Source organism: Anabrus simplex, chromosome 1 (genome assembly GCF_040414725.1).
Source record: "Anabrus simplex isolate iqAnaSimp1 chromosome 1, ASM4041472v1, whole genome shotgun sequence".
Lineage (NCBI taxonomy): Eukaryota > Metazoa > Arthropoda > Insecta > Orthoptera > Tettigoniidae > Anabrus > Anabrus simplex.
The window spans coordinates 258,404,671-258,425,025 of NC_090265.1; the positions used below are offsets into that span (position 1 = coordinate 258,404,671).

The 20,355-nt window shown below is 38.7% G+C and overlaps 1 protein-coding gene across 1 annotated transcript in view; it reads left to right on the top strand.

The window, feature by feature from the left end:
- The window catches only part of LOC136862995 (methyl-CpG-binding domain protein 5/6 homolog sba), a 775,494-nt gene that overhangs the window by 701,679 nt on the left and 53,460 nt on the right, over positions 1–20,355 (top strand). Inside the window, exons 9-10 of the mRNA XM_068225835.1 lie at positions 39–2,226; positions 2,272–4,240. Coding sequence (XP_068081936.1) covers positions 39–2,226; positions 2,272–4,240 — 4,157 coding nt within the window. The remainder of the gene's footprint in view (positions 1–38; positions 2,227–2,271; positions 4,241–20,355) is intronic.

Here is a 20,355-nt window from a genome sequence, read left to right on the forward strand (position 1 = left end):
CAACAACAACAACAACAACAACCCACACCACCCATTAGTGGTCCACAACCTGGAATTGTATTTAGTTGTTCATCACCAGCAACAGTTGTGGGAGTACCTCTTCCTAGCAATGTTCTTCTACCTAACCCTAAGGGAAATTATAATCCCAGGAATGCTCCTCAGAATACAGTGGCTATGGTATCACAGCAAGGTGTACAGCCCTCACAATGCTCTACAGGATACAATATGCATCCCACTCAGCTGCATCTTCCTGACAGCAGTGCAATGACTGATATGACTTCTAGTATTCATGGCTGTCAAGGTTGTGCTGCCAGTGCTGGACCTATGATATCAGAAAGTATGTTGTATCAACAGCAGCAGCATCAGCAGCAGTTACCCCACACATCTTTACAAGATCATACGCCCAATAGGCCGCAACATCATCACAGTAATGAATACAAGCAGTTCCAGCATCACGAACCTGTTACTACAACTCCAGTTACTCCATCTCCAGAAGAAAATCCTGTGACATCATCCACTTTTACTGACCGTACTGGAGGCCAGCAACAACAGCAGCATCAACAACAGCAGCAGCAACAAACAAATAGTGGAGTGAGTGACCCACGTGGACCAATTCAAGGAGGAACTATCAGTACTAGTAATGGTTCTCCTGTTGTTGAGAACTATAATGTAAACACTACCTTGATGCCCCAACCCGAAGCATCACCAACATCATCATCTTCCCTCCCTACTCCATCATGCAGACCAACACTACCTGATGCTACGTCCACTTCTAACAATGTACTGATATCTTCATCATCCTTATCATCCTCATCTTCTACATCATCATCTCCTTTCACTGTGCCTAATGTTAGTCCTCCTTATTCTTATTCTGGTTCTGGACCATATCAACAAGCTTCTCAAAGGAATGATATAAACAGTGTAACATGTTCCTCACCAAGTGCCGTAGCAAAACAACAGGATCGGAGCACCCCTACGAGCAATGGAAGGCCTGGCAGTGAGGGCTATTGTCCTCATTTGCATGAACAGAGACTTGTTTCAGGATCGTCTAAATATGGTAACACTGTACATTCTTCAACAATGGTGACAACAATGGCTAGTGGTCATACTGTTAGCAGTAATACAATCACATCTGTTCTTGCAGGGAGAAATAATACAACTACCGTATCCACCCCATCTTCTTCATCTAATACTCCTCCTTCATCTGCAATGTCTGTTACTGCTCCACTTCCCATTTATACAAGCCAAGCAACTGGCATGATGACAGTTCCTCATCCACAACAAACTCATCATTCGCAGCAAACGTTGTCGATGACTGTCTCCAGTAATCATCAGCACCAGAATCTTCAGCAACAACAATTGGCAGTGTCAAAATCACCATTGGAAATGGTACAAAGTGTTGTCAGCAGTATACAGGTACCTCAGAGCATGATGAATAATGCTGCAATCCAGCATGCTCAACAACAATCTCCTCAGGCCATTCTGAAGCAGTCTGGTACACAAGGTTTACCCCCTGGGCATATTTTGGTATCAAGTGGTGGTCAGTTGATTGTAGCTAATGCTGGTAATGTCATGGCTACTGGACCTGGAGGTATCATGGCTCCTCCACCTCAGCCAATGCCTCAACAAACAATGGGTAAATTAACACCAAATCATGGATCCTCTTCATCAGGACCAGGAGGAACTGTTGCTACAATGCCTCCTATGTCAGTGTCACCAATGGTTACAAGTGTAACAGCCGCTGTCACTCAGATGATTCCTGCTGTCGGGGTGGCACAGCAGGTGCTTGGCCAGCCAACAGTGCTAGTGAATGCGTTGCCTGCACCTTTACTTATCCAACCTGGTGTAATGACGATGGATGGTATGCAGAATGCCATGCAGATTCCTCACCTTGCTGTTGCCACTGGAAATATGATCCATCATCATCATCACCACCACCAAGCACAGGCCCATCAACAACATCAGCAAACATCTGGAGGACAGTTAATTGATTCTGTCGGACAAGAGCATGGGTCTAGGACAATGTCAAGTGGTCCAGGCTTGTACCAAAGACCTAGTCCACAACATCAAGGACATCAACATCCACTTCTTTCACCTGAATCTTCTCATCACTCAGCAGTGACTGCTGGCAAGAAAAAAGGCAGTAAGAAGCGAAAAGTTTCTCCTCAAACTGTTGCATCTATGCTGCACATTGCATCTCAACAGAATTCTCCTGCAGGGCTTATGGTTCAGCAACAACAACAGCAGCAACAACAACAGAATCAACAACAGCAGCACCAACCAAGTTTCCCTCAGCAAAGTTTTACTGTCTCCGGTCATCCACAAAGTATAACTGCTGGCCCAATGCTGCAAGCTCTAACTATTGTACCAGGAAAGCCAGGTGGACCAGCACAGATTTTAATGAATGGACAACCTGGTACAGCCACAGCAACAGGACATTTTGGGACTCAACAGCTAATAGCAACTTCTGCGACATCACAGCCCACTCAACAAATTAATCTCCTTCAGCCTGTTAATTTGTTAAATGGTGCTACTGGTATGGTTCAGAATTTTCCAACTTTCCAACAGTTTATTGTACCTGGTCTGGGAGGTATGGTAATGGCTACTACAGCAGATGGAACTGCAACTCTTCTTCCGGATGCCAATCTTGGTGTACAGCTGCAGCTTCAGAATGTGAATGGACAGAATGTGTTGACACCAGTTCAAAGTCATCCTGGAGGAACTACTGTGTTTGGTCATCCAGCTGCTGCAGGTCAGAGTATACTGGCTGCAGGGCCAGCTGGTATGGTGATACGAACACCTGTTTCAGCAGCCAGTGGCAAGATGGGTACACATGCTGGTGCTCCAGGTGGTGGTGGAGGTGGCACTCAATTTTTAACAACAAGTTCACCAAACCAATTTCTTGTCAATGGTGCTGCTGCATTTGGAGGCCAGTTAAGTCCATTAGTCGCTAATGTTAGTCCTAATCATTCAGTGTCTTTTACTACAGCTCCACCAGGTACGAGACCTGGTGCTTCTGGAGCACCTACCCACCATCCACAACAAGAATTCATTCAGTGTGGACAGATGGGCCAGACACTGATGGTGCCCTGTTCAGTTGCAACATCTTCTGCACAGAATCATCAGAATACTACTGTTGTACAACAGAATACTACTATTGTGCAACAGCAGACTACTATGGTTTCAAATAATCAACAAATTGTTACAGGACCTCATTCTTTTGTGCCTGGTAATAATAGCAATAATGGTAACAATATTACAGCCAGTTTAAATGTGAATCAGAACTACATTGTGAACACTAGTGCTAATAGTGGCAGTAGCGGTTCTTGTCCAGAAAAATTGCAGCACCCTGTTATGCAGAATATGAGCCAAACAAATTCATCTTCTCGGCACACAATTAGTTCACAGCCTTCTCAAACACACGTTCCACCTATGATGAAGCATTCAGTTTCTACACAAACAGCTGTAAATCAAAGTGTACAGGCAACTTCTTCTGCTTCAATGATTCCTGGGGCTCTAGTCGTGACTACCAATAACACCTTTTGTCAGACATCAACTACAGGCAGCTGTACTGGTAGCCCTCCAGATACAACTACACACAGTCCCATCGATCCCAGTGGAGGGTTAGATAGTAGTCATCTGCAAAGTCCTACAGCTGATACTACTACTCATTCCACTGGTGTTGGTAGTACTGATGATGGTCTTTCATCTCCTTCACCGTCTTCATGTCCTGTTACGGGATCGTGTGGTGAGTCGGTGCATAGACAACAGGTGTCGTCCATGACCCCATCCCAGACAGCAATGCCGATGGTGCACTGTGTTTCCAGTAGTAATGAGCGAGATCCTGATCGACCAGAGTTTGAATGGGGAAGTGCTGTGACAAGTGGGAAGGGTGTTTTCGTTGGTCCTATGCCGCCTGATAGCTTTTGTGGTGGTGGATCGAGTCCTCATCGCTACTTGACGGGAAGTGGGGATGCTATGTTGTTTGTGGGACAGAATAAGACATCTAATTTGGCCACTAGTGTGTACATGGACTCAGATACATTGCTGAAGCAGCCACAAGAAGCAGTGGTTAGTTCGAGGCAAGTGTTCGAATATGGAAGTGGTGATGAGACACGAGTGACTAGGACTGGTATGGGTATGGTGGCTGTTGAACGTGTTACAAAAAGGAAACACAGTGACACGTTGGTGGTAGAGACCTTACCTCGGGATATCCACTGTTTAGAAGAGGAAGAAGAAGGTATGTGTTGCATTATTTTTCTTCTTAAGCATGTCTGTAGTATTAGAATAGTCTAACATACAGTCACTATAATTGAAATAATGGAATTCTTTTGGAATACTGTAGAATTGAATTTTGTTTTGGGGATTCTTTATTGTCAAGGTAGTTCCTTACATCTTTGACTTTAAAACTTGCTGGTCAAGGAACAGCAGGCCTACTTGGTATAGTTTGCTAGGATACTTATATGACGATTAGCCTAAAAGAAACCACATCAAGGGACCTTCATTAGCAGTTTATCTTATGGCATTATCATTAGGGGTATACAAACAGTAGCATTACCTTTTGTTGAAGATTGGAATTATTTTTGCAAGAAATTGATTTTATTTTTCAGCTTGTCAAAACTTTCCCTGTAACCTGACATTGTTCAAAAAACTCATCAATATTGTTATTAAAACTAAGAAACACAAGATATATCTAATTTGTAAATATATACAGAGTGAACCCGAACTCCACCAAGAAACTTTTGGTGGTTGTTCAGGGATACCTTGTGAGTATATTGGTATAAGGGGCCCATGGTCTCCAGTACCTTGTTACAGAGTAATGCATTTTGTTCTGTTTATTGCCCCCAACTAGCTTTGTATCTGTATAGCACTGACAATAATAATGTTATTTCTTTTCCGTCTGTCCTAAATGCTAGTTCTTGACAGACGTTCGGGTCTTGTACAATATAAACTTCATCATAGTCCATATTGACAAATGTTCACATTAATAAGCAATTAAAATGAAGGTCCACCTATTCAATACCATTTAATATGATGTCAAATCACTTACACATTGGACCCAGTTTCGACCCCATTATGGATCATCCTCAGCCATGGACTAAAATTAACAATATATAGTGCAAATACAATCAAATTAACACTTTAAAAATGTTATGTACATATTACAGATTATTTTACAAAAAGAGGTGAAAAATATCTCAGTCTATAATACTTTAGTTAGTGAATTTGAAGTCCACTAGTTGTCATGTGTGACATTGCCATTGGTATTAAACTAAAATGAACAGTCCTAATAAGTAACTTCTGTACATGTACAATTAAAATATTAAAATTGGCCCTGAGCTATTACTGGTGTTGAAAATTAAAATGGCCTTCATGTGTGCTTAGTTGGTAAAAGACTGCCCTGCTGAGTAACATGAATCGATGAGAGTAGTGTCAAATGCAACACAGCTATCTTTAAATAAGTATACACACAATAAATAGACTTAGACTTGAGATGGTATGATTAAATTATTTGATACAAGAGACCTTGCAAAACCAAAAGGACTTGAGTTAAAATCGCAATTAACGAGCTGTTTGTCAATAAGGTTCGTGCTGAGCAAATATGGTTGAAAAGAGAAAAAACTGGAATAAATGCGCAAGATAAAAAGGAATAAGTAGCTAAACAGAGTTGTATGAGATTTACCCCTTCACAATGTCAAACTATGTCAAACAAACAACAATTGAATGGATGAAAACCATAACGGTATAAGTAGCATTTTGGTCATTCAGAGGAAAAGGCATTTAAACATCTTCAACACTCATATAAAGCATGCTATTGTAGTTATACCACCCATCACTGGAGCGCAGAATATTATCGCTATCACTTGTATCCCTTTGCTGGTGAAAGAATACATCCTCCTGGAGTTACATCCTGCAATTAACACTTGTTTTTAAAATGTCACTTATACCGTTATGGTTTTCGTCCATTCAATTGATCAAGCAGAGGGAGACGTGTATCAGATGGAACGAAAGGGGGTTTTAGTTGGAGGGGAGGGGATACGTGGCTACAGTGTAAGTCTGGGTGGATGGGTGAGATGGAATGGATAATACCATCTCATTGGATTCATTGTGAACCCTCGGGCCCATCATGGGCTTATCCAGGTGGATGAAATAATTTTCCATCATGTTGACTGAAGCACCCTAATTGGCTACTTTTTTTCCAAATCTTGTCCAATGGATGTAAATTCATGATCTAAATCGTGCATATGCTGACTCATAGCAGAGAATATTTTCTAGCACTGACATGTTCCAAATAGCGTGTCGAAAAACTTCTACCCATTTGATCAATGTATGAGACACTATGTTTGATTTTACACATATGATTATACTTCTTTAAAATATTAGAGGATTGGTATATATCAGGGGTGGCCACTAACCTTAATTCTGGGAGCCGCAAATTTAGAAGACAAAATTGGGAGCATGTTTAGAAAATGGTTTATAAAATGAAGACATGTTTTTCATTTTATAACAAATGAAGGAACATTTATTTTATACACTACACAGAACATTATTGTTTAGGTACACATCAGGGAATGAGATTTTACTTCTGAGAAGTGCTTTTTCAAATGTTCATTTTTGCTGTTTTTTAAAATCTGGCTGATAATTGGTAAGCACAGTTTGCATAAGTTCACTTAAATGTACATCAGTTAGTTCAGATCGATATTTAGATTTAATGAATTTAAGCGTTGTTTACAGTGATTCACACACACGTAAGTAGTCCCAAAGATTGAGATAAGTCTCTTGGCACACTCTTTTGTTAGTGGGTATTTTTCTTTAGGAACATTCTTCCAAAATTCTATGGTAGAAACGCCACTTTGACTCCTTTTAGTCCTTCGTCCTCTTGCAGTTCTAGTAGCTCCAACCCTACCGCTGCTGTATTGTTTGTTATTGGTGATGAAACAGGACAGCTATCGCCCACAACATCAACAGAAAAAGGATTTTCCAGGAATGAAAATGAAGGTTTAAGTGATCTCAAATCATTAAATCTGCCATTGATTTCTTCAGCATTAATCTTCAGTTTCCACCTGAAAGTCGGGAAGGCTTTCAGTAATTTTCTTCAAACATTTGAAGTGAGAAAATGTTTTAGTCTGAAGGTCTTTCCCAAAAAGCTTTAACTTGTTACAAAAGATAAATACAGTCTGGGCCAAATCAGAACTAAGCTTTTCTCTTCCTTGTAAAGATATGTTTAGCATTTTTCAATACTGGTCCACATCTGTAAAAAATAGCCAAATCTAGCAACCACTGGGGGCCATTAAGTTCAGGGAATGATTTTCCTTTTTCTTCCATAAACTGTTTGATTGGATCAAGTAATTCAAAAGATTGGCCAATAACATTGTGTACTGATAGCCATCTTACTAAGCAGTACCAAGATACTTAATCAGGAAGCTCATCATTGTTCATATGTTCTATAAAAGATTTGAACTGTCAGTGTGTTTTGGCATATGAGCGAATACAGTTCACAATTTTTAGAACCACCTGTATAATATGCGGGTACTGAAAATAGTTTGCTGCTAAATGTTCTCTGTGAATAATACAATGTACAGGTAGCAAATCAGGAAATAATGTGTCGGCATTTAAAAGCCCAATAAGCCCTTGTTTCATGCCAGTCATAGATGGTGCACCATCGGTAGCAATGCTGACTATAGTACTGATAGGCACTGAGTTTTTCTGTAAAACACCATCCAGGGTTTCTTTAATGTCACAACCACGAGTAGTATCCTTCAAAGTAACCACCACCTGTAAGTCCTTAGACACATACCTCACAAAATATGGCTAGTTGTGTTTTGTCTTTGATATCAGTAGACTTGTCCAGAGCCAGACTTACTGCTGAACACTCGCTTAGATTTTTTTTTGTAAATTATTTAAAATATCCGCACTAATAACAGAAACTCATCTCTCTATTGTGTGTCTAGCAGCGGGCATTTCGTTGGTCAGTTTTCGCAGTTTCTTATTTTCGGGTTCTGAAACAGAAATAACTTGTGCCATGTTCTTCTTAATAAACTCTCCCTCTGTGTAAAGCTTTTTGCTTTTGCAATATTAAAAGCCAAGATGAAGCCAGCTTTGGTTGTCAAATCTGCTTCCTTGATAAAAATTGACATAACCCTACTCTGACCATGAAGTTTTTCCTTTAGTGATTTCATTTTTTTTTTTTTTTTTTTAACAGAGCCAACATGAAAATCTGTGAACTGTGACAAAGTTATTTGGCACAAAAGACACATTGGCTTACCGTTTCTTTCTACAAAAGCGAATTCTTCCTCCCAGCCGGTATTTAAAGCTTGATTCTCCTTTTCATATTTATGCTTCTTAGACAGCATCGCAACTGTTCGGACACCAGGCCACAACTGTACTGAAACAGAACACAACTGCACACAGAAAAGTATCGGCACTCGCTACTGCCTATACGTGAATGCGACCAGCTTCACCTCACGACACTGGCTCACTGACACACACTCCCGCTCAAAGCACTATCTAACGGAAGGCTCTGAAACTATCTTCACCTCCTGTCTCTCACCACTTACCTACAGCGCTAATAACGTTAAGCCGCACATCGCTGTTACTGACTGCCGCCAGCCACGAGATGTTGTTAGATTCCATTAATTCTATCATTTAATTTTACTCTAAGGTTGGTGTCAAGAGCCGCATGTGGCTCGCGAGCCTCGTTGTGGCCAGCCATGGTATATATTATCACTGTCAAAAGTAAAAATAGAGGTAGTTATTTTGCTGCTTTTCTCTAGATAGGGTAGACGAAGGACGATGTTTCACTTTGTATACTATTTTTTCAATAAAATGCCTATTGTATCCATTCTTTTTAGGAATATTACGAATGGTATTTAATTCCTTCATCAGATGATTTTTGGGTAGGGGAATGGTGTAGGCTCTATTGACCATGCTAAAGTAGGCTGCCCCTTTATGGGCCCAAGGATACAACGAATCCACTGAGATGTTTATTAACCATTTCACCTCATCCATCCACCCAGCCTTAAACTGCAGCCATATCTCCCCTCCCCTCCAACTAACCCTCGTTTTCGTTCCTTCTGATTCACGTCTCTCTCTGCTTGATCAATTGTTTTTTGTTCCTAGGTATGTGTGCATAGTTTGACATCGTGAAGGGGTAAGTCTCATACAACTTTGTTTAGCTACTTGTTCCTTTTCATCATGTGCGTTTATTCCAGTTTTCTTCTCTTTTCAGACCTATTTGCTTAGCATGAACCTTATTGACAAACAGCTCGTCAATTACGATTTTAATCATTATAAAATATCAAAGCCATTGTACTAAACAGTGCTGATGATAGCATTTATTATTATTATTATTATTATTATTATTATTATTATTATTATTATGTGCGTGTGGACCCAATGGATCACGCAAAGCTCTAACGATTCTGTTTTCTGAGTTGCCAAACAGCTCTCATCCTTTCTCCGTGGATCCTTTTTCGTTCTTCTGTCCACTTGCTCCAGTCTTCTTTTTCACTTCGTTCTCTGGTTGCACTTTCCATCCATTAATTTTTTTCCTATAAAGGTTTCTGTCCGCGGTGTCATTTGGGTTTATCTGGGCTTTTTCCAGATCCTTCTTCACTTCTAGTACCCATGGAATATTTTTTAGATGTTCTATGTAAGTGAGAATCTTGTGTGTCAGTCTACTTGCCGGCAATCTGTGGACGTGCCCATAGAATTTCAGACGTCTTTTGCGGATGTCTGCTGCAATGTTGGAATGCTCTTCTGTCTCTTTGCGTGACCTCAGTCTATATCCATCTTCCGTTTTTCGGGGGCCGAGAATTTTCCTCAGGATTCTTCTTTCTTCTTTTAAAATGTTTTCTAGGTCACCTTTCCCGTTTAGTGTAAGGGTCTCGCTGGCATATAAGACTTCGGGCTTTATTACTGTATTATAGTGTCTGATCTTTGCATGGCGGGACAAGCACTTTTTATTGTATATGTTGTGAACCCTACCGTAGGCTTTCCGAAATTTTTGTTGGCGAATTTTCTGAGCAGCCTTCTCACCTCCCGTTGGTTCAAGTATTTCTCCCAAGTACTTGAAGTGTGGTACTCGGTTGATTTGCCCATGTGTCGTGTTCAAATTTTGGATGTCAAATTTTGAGCAGAAGAACTTGGTCTTTTCAAAGGAAATTTGTAGGCCAATCTTTCCAGCACATTCGCTAAGGGTTTCAATTTGTTTAACGGCTGTGAATACATCATCTGTAAGTATGGCCAGGTCATCTGCAAAAGCGAGGCATGATATCTCAATACCGTCTTTGGGTTGTCCTAGTCGTATGGGGCGCCAGTATCCCATGTCTTTCAATACCTTTTCCTTTCCTAATGGATCACGCAAAGCTCTAACAATTCTGTTTTCTGAGTTGCCAAACAGCTCTCATCCTTTCTCCGTGGATCCTTTTTCGTTTTTCTGTCCACTATGCTCCAGTCTTCTTCTTCACTTCATTCTCTGATTGCACTTTCCATCCATTAATTTTTTTCCTATAGAGGTTTCTGTCCACGGTGTCATTTGAGTTCATCTGGGCTTTCTTCAGATCCTTCTCAACTTCCAGTATCCATGGAATATTTTTTAGATGTTCTATGTAGGTGAGAATCTTGTGTGTCAGTCTACATGCCGGCAGTCTGCGGATGTGTCCATAAAATTTCACCTCATCCATCCGCCCAGTCTTCAATTGCAGCCATATCTCCCCTCCCCTCCAACTAACCCTCGTTTTTTCCTTCCGATTATTAATCACAAACAGTCGTATCAGCAAAAGCCTCTGTGGCTCAGGCGGCAGAGCATCAGCCTCTCACCGCTGGATTCTGTGGTTCAAATCGCAGTCACTCCATGCGATATTTGTGCTGGACAAAGCAGAGGCGGGGCAGGTTTTTCTCTAGGTACTTCGGTTTTCCCTGTCATCTTTCATACCAGCAACACTCTCCAATATCATTTCATTTTATCTGTCAGTCATTCATCATTACCCCAGAGGAGTGCAACAGGCTTCGGCAGCCGGCACAATTCCTATCCTCGCCGCATGACATTCTTGACCTGGTCACTGACTGGAAAATAGGTTGTAGGTTTTCATTTTCGTACCAGCACACTATTAATTTTATAAAATCCAAAACTGGTTTTTGGACTCTTAAGGTTCATTATCAGTGCTGTGTCATCAAAAGAGTTAAAGTAAGTTTGAAAAAGTTAAAATGGAGCCCTGTTGAGATCAACAATAAAATAAGAAAAAGAGCGAAAGAGTATAAGTGTGTGCAAACAATATGTATAAACTTACACGGTTGGATTTAAAAAAATAATAGTGTACTGATATGACTGACTGTGATTAATAATAAGTATGATTTTGACTCAAGTCCTTTTGGTTTTGCAAGGTCTCTTCTATCAGATAATTTAATCGTACCATCTTGAGTCGACTCGTGTGTATACTTGTTTAATGATAGTTGTGTTGGTTTTGACACAACTCTCACCGATTCATGTTACTCAGCAGGGTAGACTTTTACCAACTATACACACAAGAAGGCCATTTTAATTTTCAACACCAATGTAACAGCTCAAGTCCAATTTTAATATTTTACTTGTACATGTAAAGAGGTTACTTATTAGGACTGTTCATTTTAGATTAATACCAATGGCAATGTTGCACATGACAACCAGTGGACTTTAAATTCACTAATTGAAGTATTATAGACTGAGAGTTTTTTGCCTCATTTTGTAAAATAATTTGTAATACTTTATGTACATAATATTTTTAAAGTGTTAATTTGATTGTATTTGCACTATATATTGTCAATTTTAGTCCATGGCTGAAGATGACCCGTAATGGGGTCGAAACCAATTCCATTGTATAAGTGATTTGACATCATATTAATTGGTATTGAATAGGTGTACTTCACTTCAATTTCTTATTAATGTAGACATTGGGGTGTTGAAATTTTGTCCTGTAAGGGAACAGTTCTGTATTTGTTATATACTGTACAGTATACAGACAGAACAGATTAAACACACCGTGATAAAAGTGTACGTGTTTAGTCTGAGGATTGTTGTATTACTTTGCGTTTTGTATTGAACATTTTGGTTATTGCATATTAAAGGCTTTGTATTACCCTGTGTTTTGTATTGTATGTTTTGGTTATTGCATATTACGGTCTTTTTCACTGTTGTGAAGGTATTTTCACAGAAACAAGGATAATTGGGGTAACAAACCAAGTAAATCATAACTACATTATTACTCTGTAACGAGCCACCAGAGATCATGAGTCTTTTTAACCAAATGCTCAGATGGTATCCCTGAACAAGCTTTGGAATTTTTTCGGTGGAGTTCAGGTTCATCCTGTATGTATATATTTTTTAAACAGTAATTCAGGTGTCATTTTCATCAGATGAAAGAAAAAAAATTGCTATTTGTGGTCAGGTTGTAGTCTTTCTGGTTTGTTCCATGATCAATTAGAACTATATTATATGAGGAGAAAAATCTCTCAGAATCTATATTGGGATGTTGGAACATGGAATCAGTATTATTTCAAGGCAACCTACTGCAAACTCTTGACATTCAGGTTTTAATCATGTCCACAGAACCATCCAGAAACATAATTAGCTCTGTCTCCTTTGAATGACACACTCAGATGTTGAAGAATGACTTTTGACAATGGTGCAATGATCTAGTGTACTTCTTGCAACGGGAATTTATTGGATCCAAACAAATATGCTTTCTTCAAATTTTGCTATGCTACAGTCAAAAGGTATCAGAGTCAGCTTTTCAGATTTGATTTTGTTGCTGTTACTTTTGAGCGTTCACTAATCCTTTTAGTGCCAGGATTACTGTGCGCAATTCATTGATTTTTTAATAATAGCTGAAGGCATGGAGGAACATGCAATTATGGAGTTGACTCAACTCTCACAAATTCATGTTACTCAGCAGGGCAGACTTTTACCAACTAAGCACACAAGGCCATTTTAATTTTCAACACCAGTGTAACAGCTCAGGTCCAATTTTAATATTTTAATTGTACATGTACAGTTGTAATGACTGAGGATTCAGAAAAAATTATGTATTACCTTTTCTTTGTATGCAAGTTATGAAACTGTTAAAAATAATACTAACTTCTGAAAAAAAAAAATGAAAAAAAAATTGAGACTCGCTTATCCATACATATTTTAGAAGAATTCCATTATTTATGGTTGCTAAATTTCTGTTATAATTTACAGTGTACCTCTGTAGTAGCTTTTTGATTACATAGTTACATTTAAGTGCCCATATGCTATCCTCCATGTATAATTAGTGAGTCATTACATTAAATGTTGATGCGTAATAACATTCTTAGTCAATGAATGTTGATATCCTGGGATGCATTGTAGTAAATACCTCCACTACTGATATTTTTGTGAAACAGTTTATAGAAAGAATTGTGAAACGGTAATGAAGCTGTAAACTTGCATTTACAGGGATGAAGGGTTTGAACCCTACTACTTGCAGGCCTGAAGAGGGTGTTTTGGCTTTAAGTAACAGAGGTTGATTAACTGACAAAATTAGGGAGTGAGAGGCATTTGAATGACTCTTGTGGATGCATTAACATATACACTGATGAGCAATTGATTTAGAGATAGCTGCTCTTTTTGCAAAATGGCATTGTGGTTGACTTGGCAAATATAATACTGCAGCATGGTATATGAATGCATTGTCACCAAACCTTGTACTGACTCTGTGAATAACAAGTGAGCACGGGATGGGTAAGATGTAAGATCTTGGTGTGTTTGATCCCAGCCAGATTGTCGGTGCCATATGTATGGGCTATTCAATCTCCGAAGTCATGCAGGCAATAGGCTTTCCATGGACCACCGTGTTCAGAGTGTACCATGAGTATTAGGTTTGGGAAAAACCACCATTGCCAGGGTTAACTACCGCGTAGTACGTGTTGATGACGGGTTACCATTGACTGACTTGTAACAGAGTACTAGCAAATTCAGTGCTGGATAATAACGAAATGTGAACAGCCATACCATCCAGGATTACTTCCTCGCAATGAGGAACGGAAGCCACTCGGGTACCACTGCTCACCACGTATCACAAGGTACAAAGAATTGCATTGGCACAAGAACACTACCATTGAACTCTCAAAGCATAGAGAAAAATAGCCTGGACAAATGAGATGTGCTATAAATTTGTACACACCGATAGCAGGGTACTCACGCGTCACAAAGCACTCAAGGCAATGTATTTGTCTTGTCAGCAGAGTACAGTTCAGGCCATAGGTGGTTGAATCATTGTATAGGAACTGTTCACATGGGATGAAATGGGACCCCTTCTACTGTCGTCCCCATTTTTTTCATCTCCAGCACACTGCAGGAGACCTGTACGTTCAGTAAGACAGTGCACCATCCAGTCGCTCACGAATTGTGGTCAATTGATTCGATGAATACTCCATAAATCTGAAGATGATTGCCTGATCCCTAAAGGTCACATGACCTCAATCATATTGAACACATCTAGGATGCTATCGAGAGATGTGTGCGCGGTTAACCCTACTTCAAAAAATCTGTGTACGTTATGGAATCTTGTGGGGAGCCTGTGTCACACCGCATTGTTATTATCATCAGGAAAAAAGGGGGTCCTACTCGCAACTAGCCAGGTATCTCTAATTCAGTTGCTCATCAGTGTACGTGAATACAATATGGGTTTAGAGAAAAAATTGTAAATGGAACTTTGATGGATGGTAAAGCTGGATGACAATTTTTTACAGGACAAAACTAATTGGCACTTAAGAAATGAGAAAAGATCAAGATACTGATCTCATTGATTTGTTTCTTAAAACTGCAGTCACCACTGTCCATTCAATTAGTGCTGGAAAAGTCAAGGAATAATAATGAACGGAAAATGTTTATAGTGTAGGATGTTATCTTCCATTCTATAATCCAAAATTAAACGTAGTCACCTCTTGTTGTTTCTATCCAGTATTGATTAAAAGATTCTGGAAAATCCACTGATTTATAACATACAGTAGAGTAATGCCAATATAATGGTCCGAACTAACTGGGACCGGAGTCTGTTCGGATTATGAAATTTTCGGATTAAGCGGAAATATTTTCTGATAATAATGTTATTGTTTTTACGTCCTGCTAACTACTTTTACGGTTTCTGGAGACGCCTAGGTGCCGGGATTTTCTCCCGCAGGAGTTCTTTTGCGTGGCAGTAAATCTACTTACACGAGGCTGACGTATTGGAATACCTTCAAATACCACCGGATTGAGCCACGATTGAACCTGCCAAGTTGGGGTCAGAAGGCCAGCGCCTCAACCGTCTGAGGAAAATAGTTTCTACAATACAGTGCAGTACATACTGTAATTTGAAATGTCGATTTTTTAGCAGTTACATTAATAAAATACTGTTTAAAATTACAGTAGGGTACTTAAGAACCTGTAGAGGAGAAAGCGACTAAAACTAGGTTAAAACTTGTCTCCTAAAACTGCTAAAATACGGTAACGGGCTACACTTTTGCATTGTGCCTGGAATGCGAAGAGCTGCATGTTGTTTATTTAATAGTTCTGCCGCTCTCTCAGTAGTAGTGGTTTAACACTGCATCTGCGAGGAGGTTCCAATCACTACGGCAAAAGAAACTAACAGACTTTGTAAAGATAAACGACCAGTGATTGATGGTTTATGATGTGTAACAATGTTTACATTAAATATGACTAATAAAATGCAAGTAAATCTTCATTCTATACTATGTCCTTTCATTTCAATAAGGAGAATTTTTAAAAACATTGAATATTTCAGTTCGGATTAACAGGGTTCGGATTAACGGGAGACTAGTGTATTTGTTTTCTCTTGTGAGAAAGTTAGTGAAGAATGAACCTTGTGATTTTCATGGTGCGGTATCTCTGTCTTTCAATAGAGCCCATTTAATTGGCATGTAAATAAACAGCTTTTAAAATGAAATAAAAATTTACTGTTCAATCCATCATACTAATTATGATAAAGAGTGAAAGGAATGTACTTGTAATGATAATACTGAAATAATATGTGAATAAGAAAATATCATTGATCAACAAATTAAAATAAATTGCTAGTGACGACACCATGTTCCTCAAAACCACTTTTCATGTTGACAAATGATAGCCATGGTAAACTGATCTCATTATAGAGTTAAGATTGTGTACAGTTTTATGCATTGTCCTTGAGAATATCATCACATTCACAGTGCAGAAATAACAGCCACCATTGTGGTTTTCAGTTTATTTACATTATTTTATTTATTTAGCTTATGGCTTTTAGTATTGGGAGTGTCTGAGGACATATTCAGCTCTCCTGGTGCTAGTCTTTTTCAGTTTATGTCAAATCATGAGAATGGCAAAGGGCATCAAACTGATGTAGCATGAGATCCAGTCTCCTAATCCTGGCAAGCAAGGTTTACATGTAACATTGACTACCTAGCTGTGAAAGAGTCGGATGATAAAAACATCTTCGAGGCATGTTATATGACTTATTACAAAGCTTTTTACCAATACTTTCTAGTAGTTATCTTGGTAAATGATAATAACTATTAGAAAAGTAAGGCCTACAGAATTTATTTGATGTATTCCTATCTAACGAGAGTTAATGAATATGACAAAAATGCTTACTAGTGCGAAGAACACAATTAATGCAGCTATATCTCTCCCTTTATCTGGAGCTAGTTAGAGTACCTGAAGTGGTAATATAACATGTGCTGTTTTCTTTGATTAGAACCTGAACTGTATTCCATCACAAAACCATGCATATTATCATCACACATGATTCTCTAGTCATTATAAGACCGCAGCATCTGATGCATGATGAAGTGTTTATCTCGAATATGATAAAAGTTCACATATGCTGTTCAGTACGTCGGTAAATGTGCATCAGACATGGCAGTATTGCAGTGACTCTTGTGTTGATTGAAGAATTACATAAATGTAAATAGCATCATCTATAGGGCCTATATGTAACTGAAAATACAGTATTGTCAACATATTTCAAATTGATGCATTCACCTCTGCTTTGTATAGCGGTGAGGGTTATTATTTTTTTTTTTTTTTTGGAAATGAAATCCCATTGTTTAATGACAAGTTTAATTAATATGATTTTTAATGATATACATTGTGATTGCTGCAATATAAATAAAATTACATTTCTGCCGAGTAACAATAGGTTCTGATGCATGGATGACTGGTTCACTAGTTATCAATACCAGTTGGTAGTATTTAAGCTTCAGACACCAAATAAAATTTACAGTTGTCTATCTTATTTTAATTACCTCTTTCTTATGAAAGCGATTTTCTTATGCTTGTGCAAAAAAATCATAAGCCAATAGATTTGCTGTGCAAATGTCTTCCACATATTGTTTCAATTTAAACTGTTATTGAAAATAAAAGACCTAAAGATTGTATGTATATAAACATAATCAAGTAATCAAGTATTAAAAATGAAACCACTTTTTCCTTTGCAGAAATCAAAAATGATCATAAATATGTCTCTCTGTTATGGCCATCCATCAACAGCTGCTAATTTCAGATGACTACCAACCATAAGATATATTTACATCAAAACTGCTTATCACTGCCTGTTTTCACATTTCATACAGTAGTTAAGGTATTTTTACAGTGCATCTGTATTTTAAATGTATGTTTTTAACCATTTTATAGTAAGTCAGTAAATAGAGTATATTTACATTTTTTTCTCTCTCTCTCTTTCTGGTTACCATTTGCAATAGAATTGTGCTGCAGAATGATATTCCAAACTCTGATTGTGTTTTTACTGGTATTACTTGATTATTTTGTATCATATCTTGTTTATTTATTTTGTATGTGGTTTCTGACTAGTATCTTTTCTATGTTGCATGTCTATTTGTGTGGTATTGCATGTGCTAGATTGCTTTGTTGCTAGACTTTGAATTGCACATATCATATAGCTTGAGAATTGGAATCCTTTAGGGTGATAATAACAATGCCTATTATTGGCAACACTATATCTTTATAATATTGTGTCTGTTGTGCTGAGCATGTTGGTTTATTGGCATAGGAGTTAAACTCTAATCTAGTTTCCTGTGGTTTATTGGGGTACTACTGCATACTTCTGGTTGTAGTAAATTAATTATGGTTTGAAATTTCACTTTAATTTTTTGATAGTTATAGTGATGTGAAAAGCATTTTTTATTTTTATAGAGTGACCCAAAAGTCCATTACCATTTGATGAGGCAATATTTCATAGAATGTTGGAGGTAGAGAGGTAATAACTGACGCACATGATTGGCATGAAATGGGGTTTTATTGACACCAAAATAAAGTACACAAGAAGTTGCAAGTCTACTGTGATCATCTGACCTCATTAGGGATGCTAAAAGACAACATCCCACGGCAATTTCCCACCATACCTACGGATATGCTGTACAGTGCCATTCACAACATTGTCCATCGACTACTGGTATTGTTGGTGAATGAGGGCAGACATGTTGAGCATTTGTTATAAAGAACATTGTCTCTGCTAAACCTTGATTGTTATGCTAATTATTGCTTGTGTATTGTATGAAGTGCCATCTGTTGGCCATTTTGTATACTTTATTTTGGTGTCAATAAAACCCCATGCCATGCTATTCTTGTGTATCAGTTACCTCTCTACTCCAATATTCCATGAAGTATTGCCTCGTCAAATGTTAACGGACTTTTGGGTCACCTTGTATTATTACTAAGTGGAATCTATAAAAAAAGCTAGCATAGTTTATTATTCACTTGATCAAATTATAGCCTTCCAAATATATGCCATGTATATTCTTTGTTTTTCTTAATAAGTTGTATGAAGTTTTTACACACTATTTATGTATAGGTTTCCTCTAGAATACTAGTTCAGACTCCACTTATGCCTCTATTTCTGGAGTAAGTTTGAAACCACCTGCCCTTTGATGTATGTTACTATTACATTTTAGATAACTGAGAATTTTAAGATAGAGCCTCAACATTTCATTTTAATTAGAGGATTTAAATTCATCAACAGTTACAACAGGAGGCATCTACATTATTTGTGCCTGAAGCAAGAAGTTACACTGTGAGTTGTTTTGGTGATGGAAAGTTCATGGGTGTTCAGGAAAGCATCTTACTGTCTAATGCAGGGCCTCTCAAACGCCCAAAATCTCACGCGCGCAAACCGAGGCGCAAGAGCTCCGTGCACTGTGCAGCGGTGCCGCTCGGCGTGGTTTGGACCAGCGCTTTGTCTCTGGGCTACTCGGCTCAGCTCGGCTCTACTCGGCGCAACTCAGCTCGGATTTGGAGCGCTACGAAGCAAGTGCGTTAGAGGGGGACAGGGGGAGCGAGTGAGACAGGCGTGAGGAAAGAGAGAGTAAGCGCTATTGCTCCAGATAGAGGAGTGGGGGGTCTGCACTCTGGTCAACGAAGTGAAGTCGTCTTTTGCACCGTGCACAGTGCATGCACCAAGCGCATGCACCCTGAGAGGCCCTGGTCTAATGCATTACTGATTCATCATTTGAAGTTAAAATTTAATGTTAAAGTACATCTGTGCAGAGAAATACCTGATGCAAGGGCTATGTAAAGGGTTAGGACTGTCTGTAAGGTTTAGTTTACTGAGCAAGTCGCGGTGCAGTTTGAGTCACGTACCTAGCAGCTTGCATTTGGGAGATAGTGGGTTCGAACCCCACTGCCGGCAGCCCTGAAGAAAACTCTGTGGTTTCCCCATTTTCACACCAAGCAAATGCCAGGACTGAACCTTAATTAAGATTCATTTTGTTAAAGGAAATTAAAATAATGTACTGTAGTTGATAAAACATACTTTGCAACTTTTCTTTAACAGATAACTGTCTCTTAAATACCATACTTTTTCTGTGTCTCGAAGAAAGGTGCCACATTAGCAGATATGGGCTCTCATTATTTTGCTTTCTGGTAACACATTTAGCATTTACTTGACAATATTAACTAAAAAATTTAGCCACAAATCACCCAGGATAGTATCAGTTTCTTTGCCATCTAGTAGAGTAAAAAGGCAATGTCAAAATTGACATACATGCAGCCTAAATGGTGTCAAATCTAAATGTCTACAACATCGCAGATGAAGCCACATGATTATTATTTTTATTATTGTACATTTTACTGTCATTGGCGTATGCAACCACTGTTGTTATGGGAACCATTTTCCCAGCAGGCAGCTATACAGGATGAGTCTTCTCTATGGCAAAAGTCAAGAAGTTGACTGGGGTGATGATAAAGAGGATAGGAAGTCAAGAAATATGGCCCAGTATACTACTACTGTTTGTTAATTAGAGTTTATCAAAGTTGGAAGAGAATGCACATTGCGTTCTGTTGCCTCTGGCAAGCAAAACGGG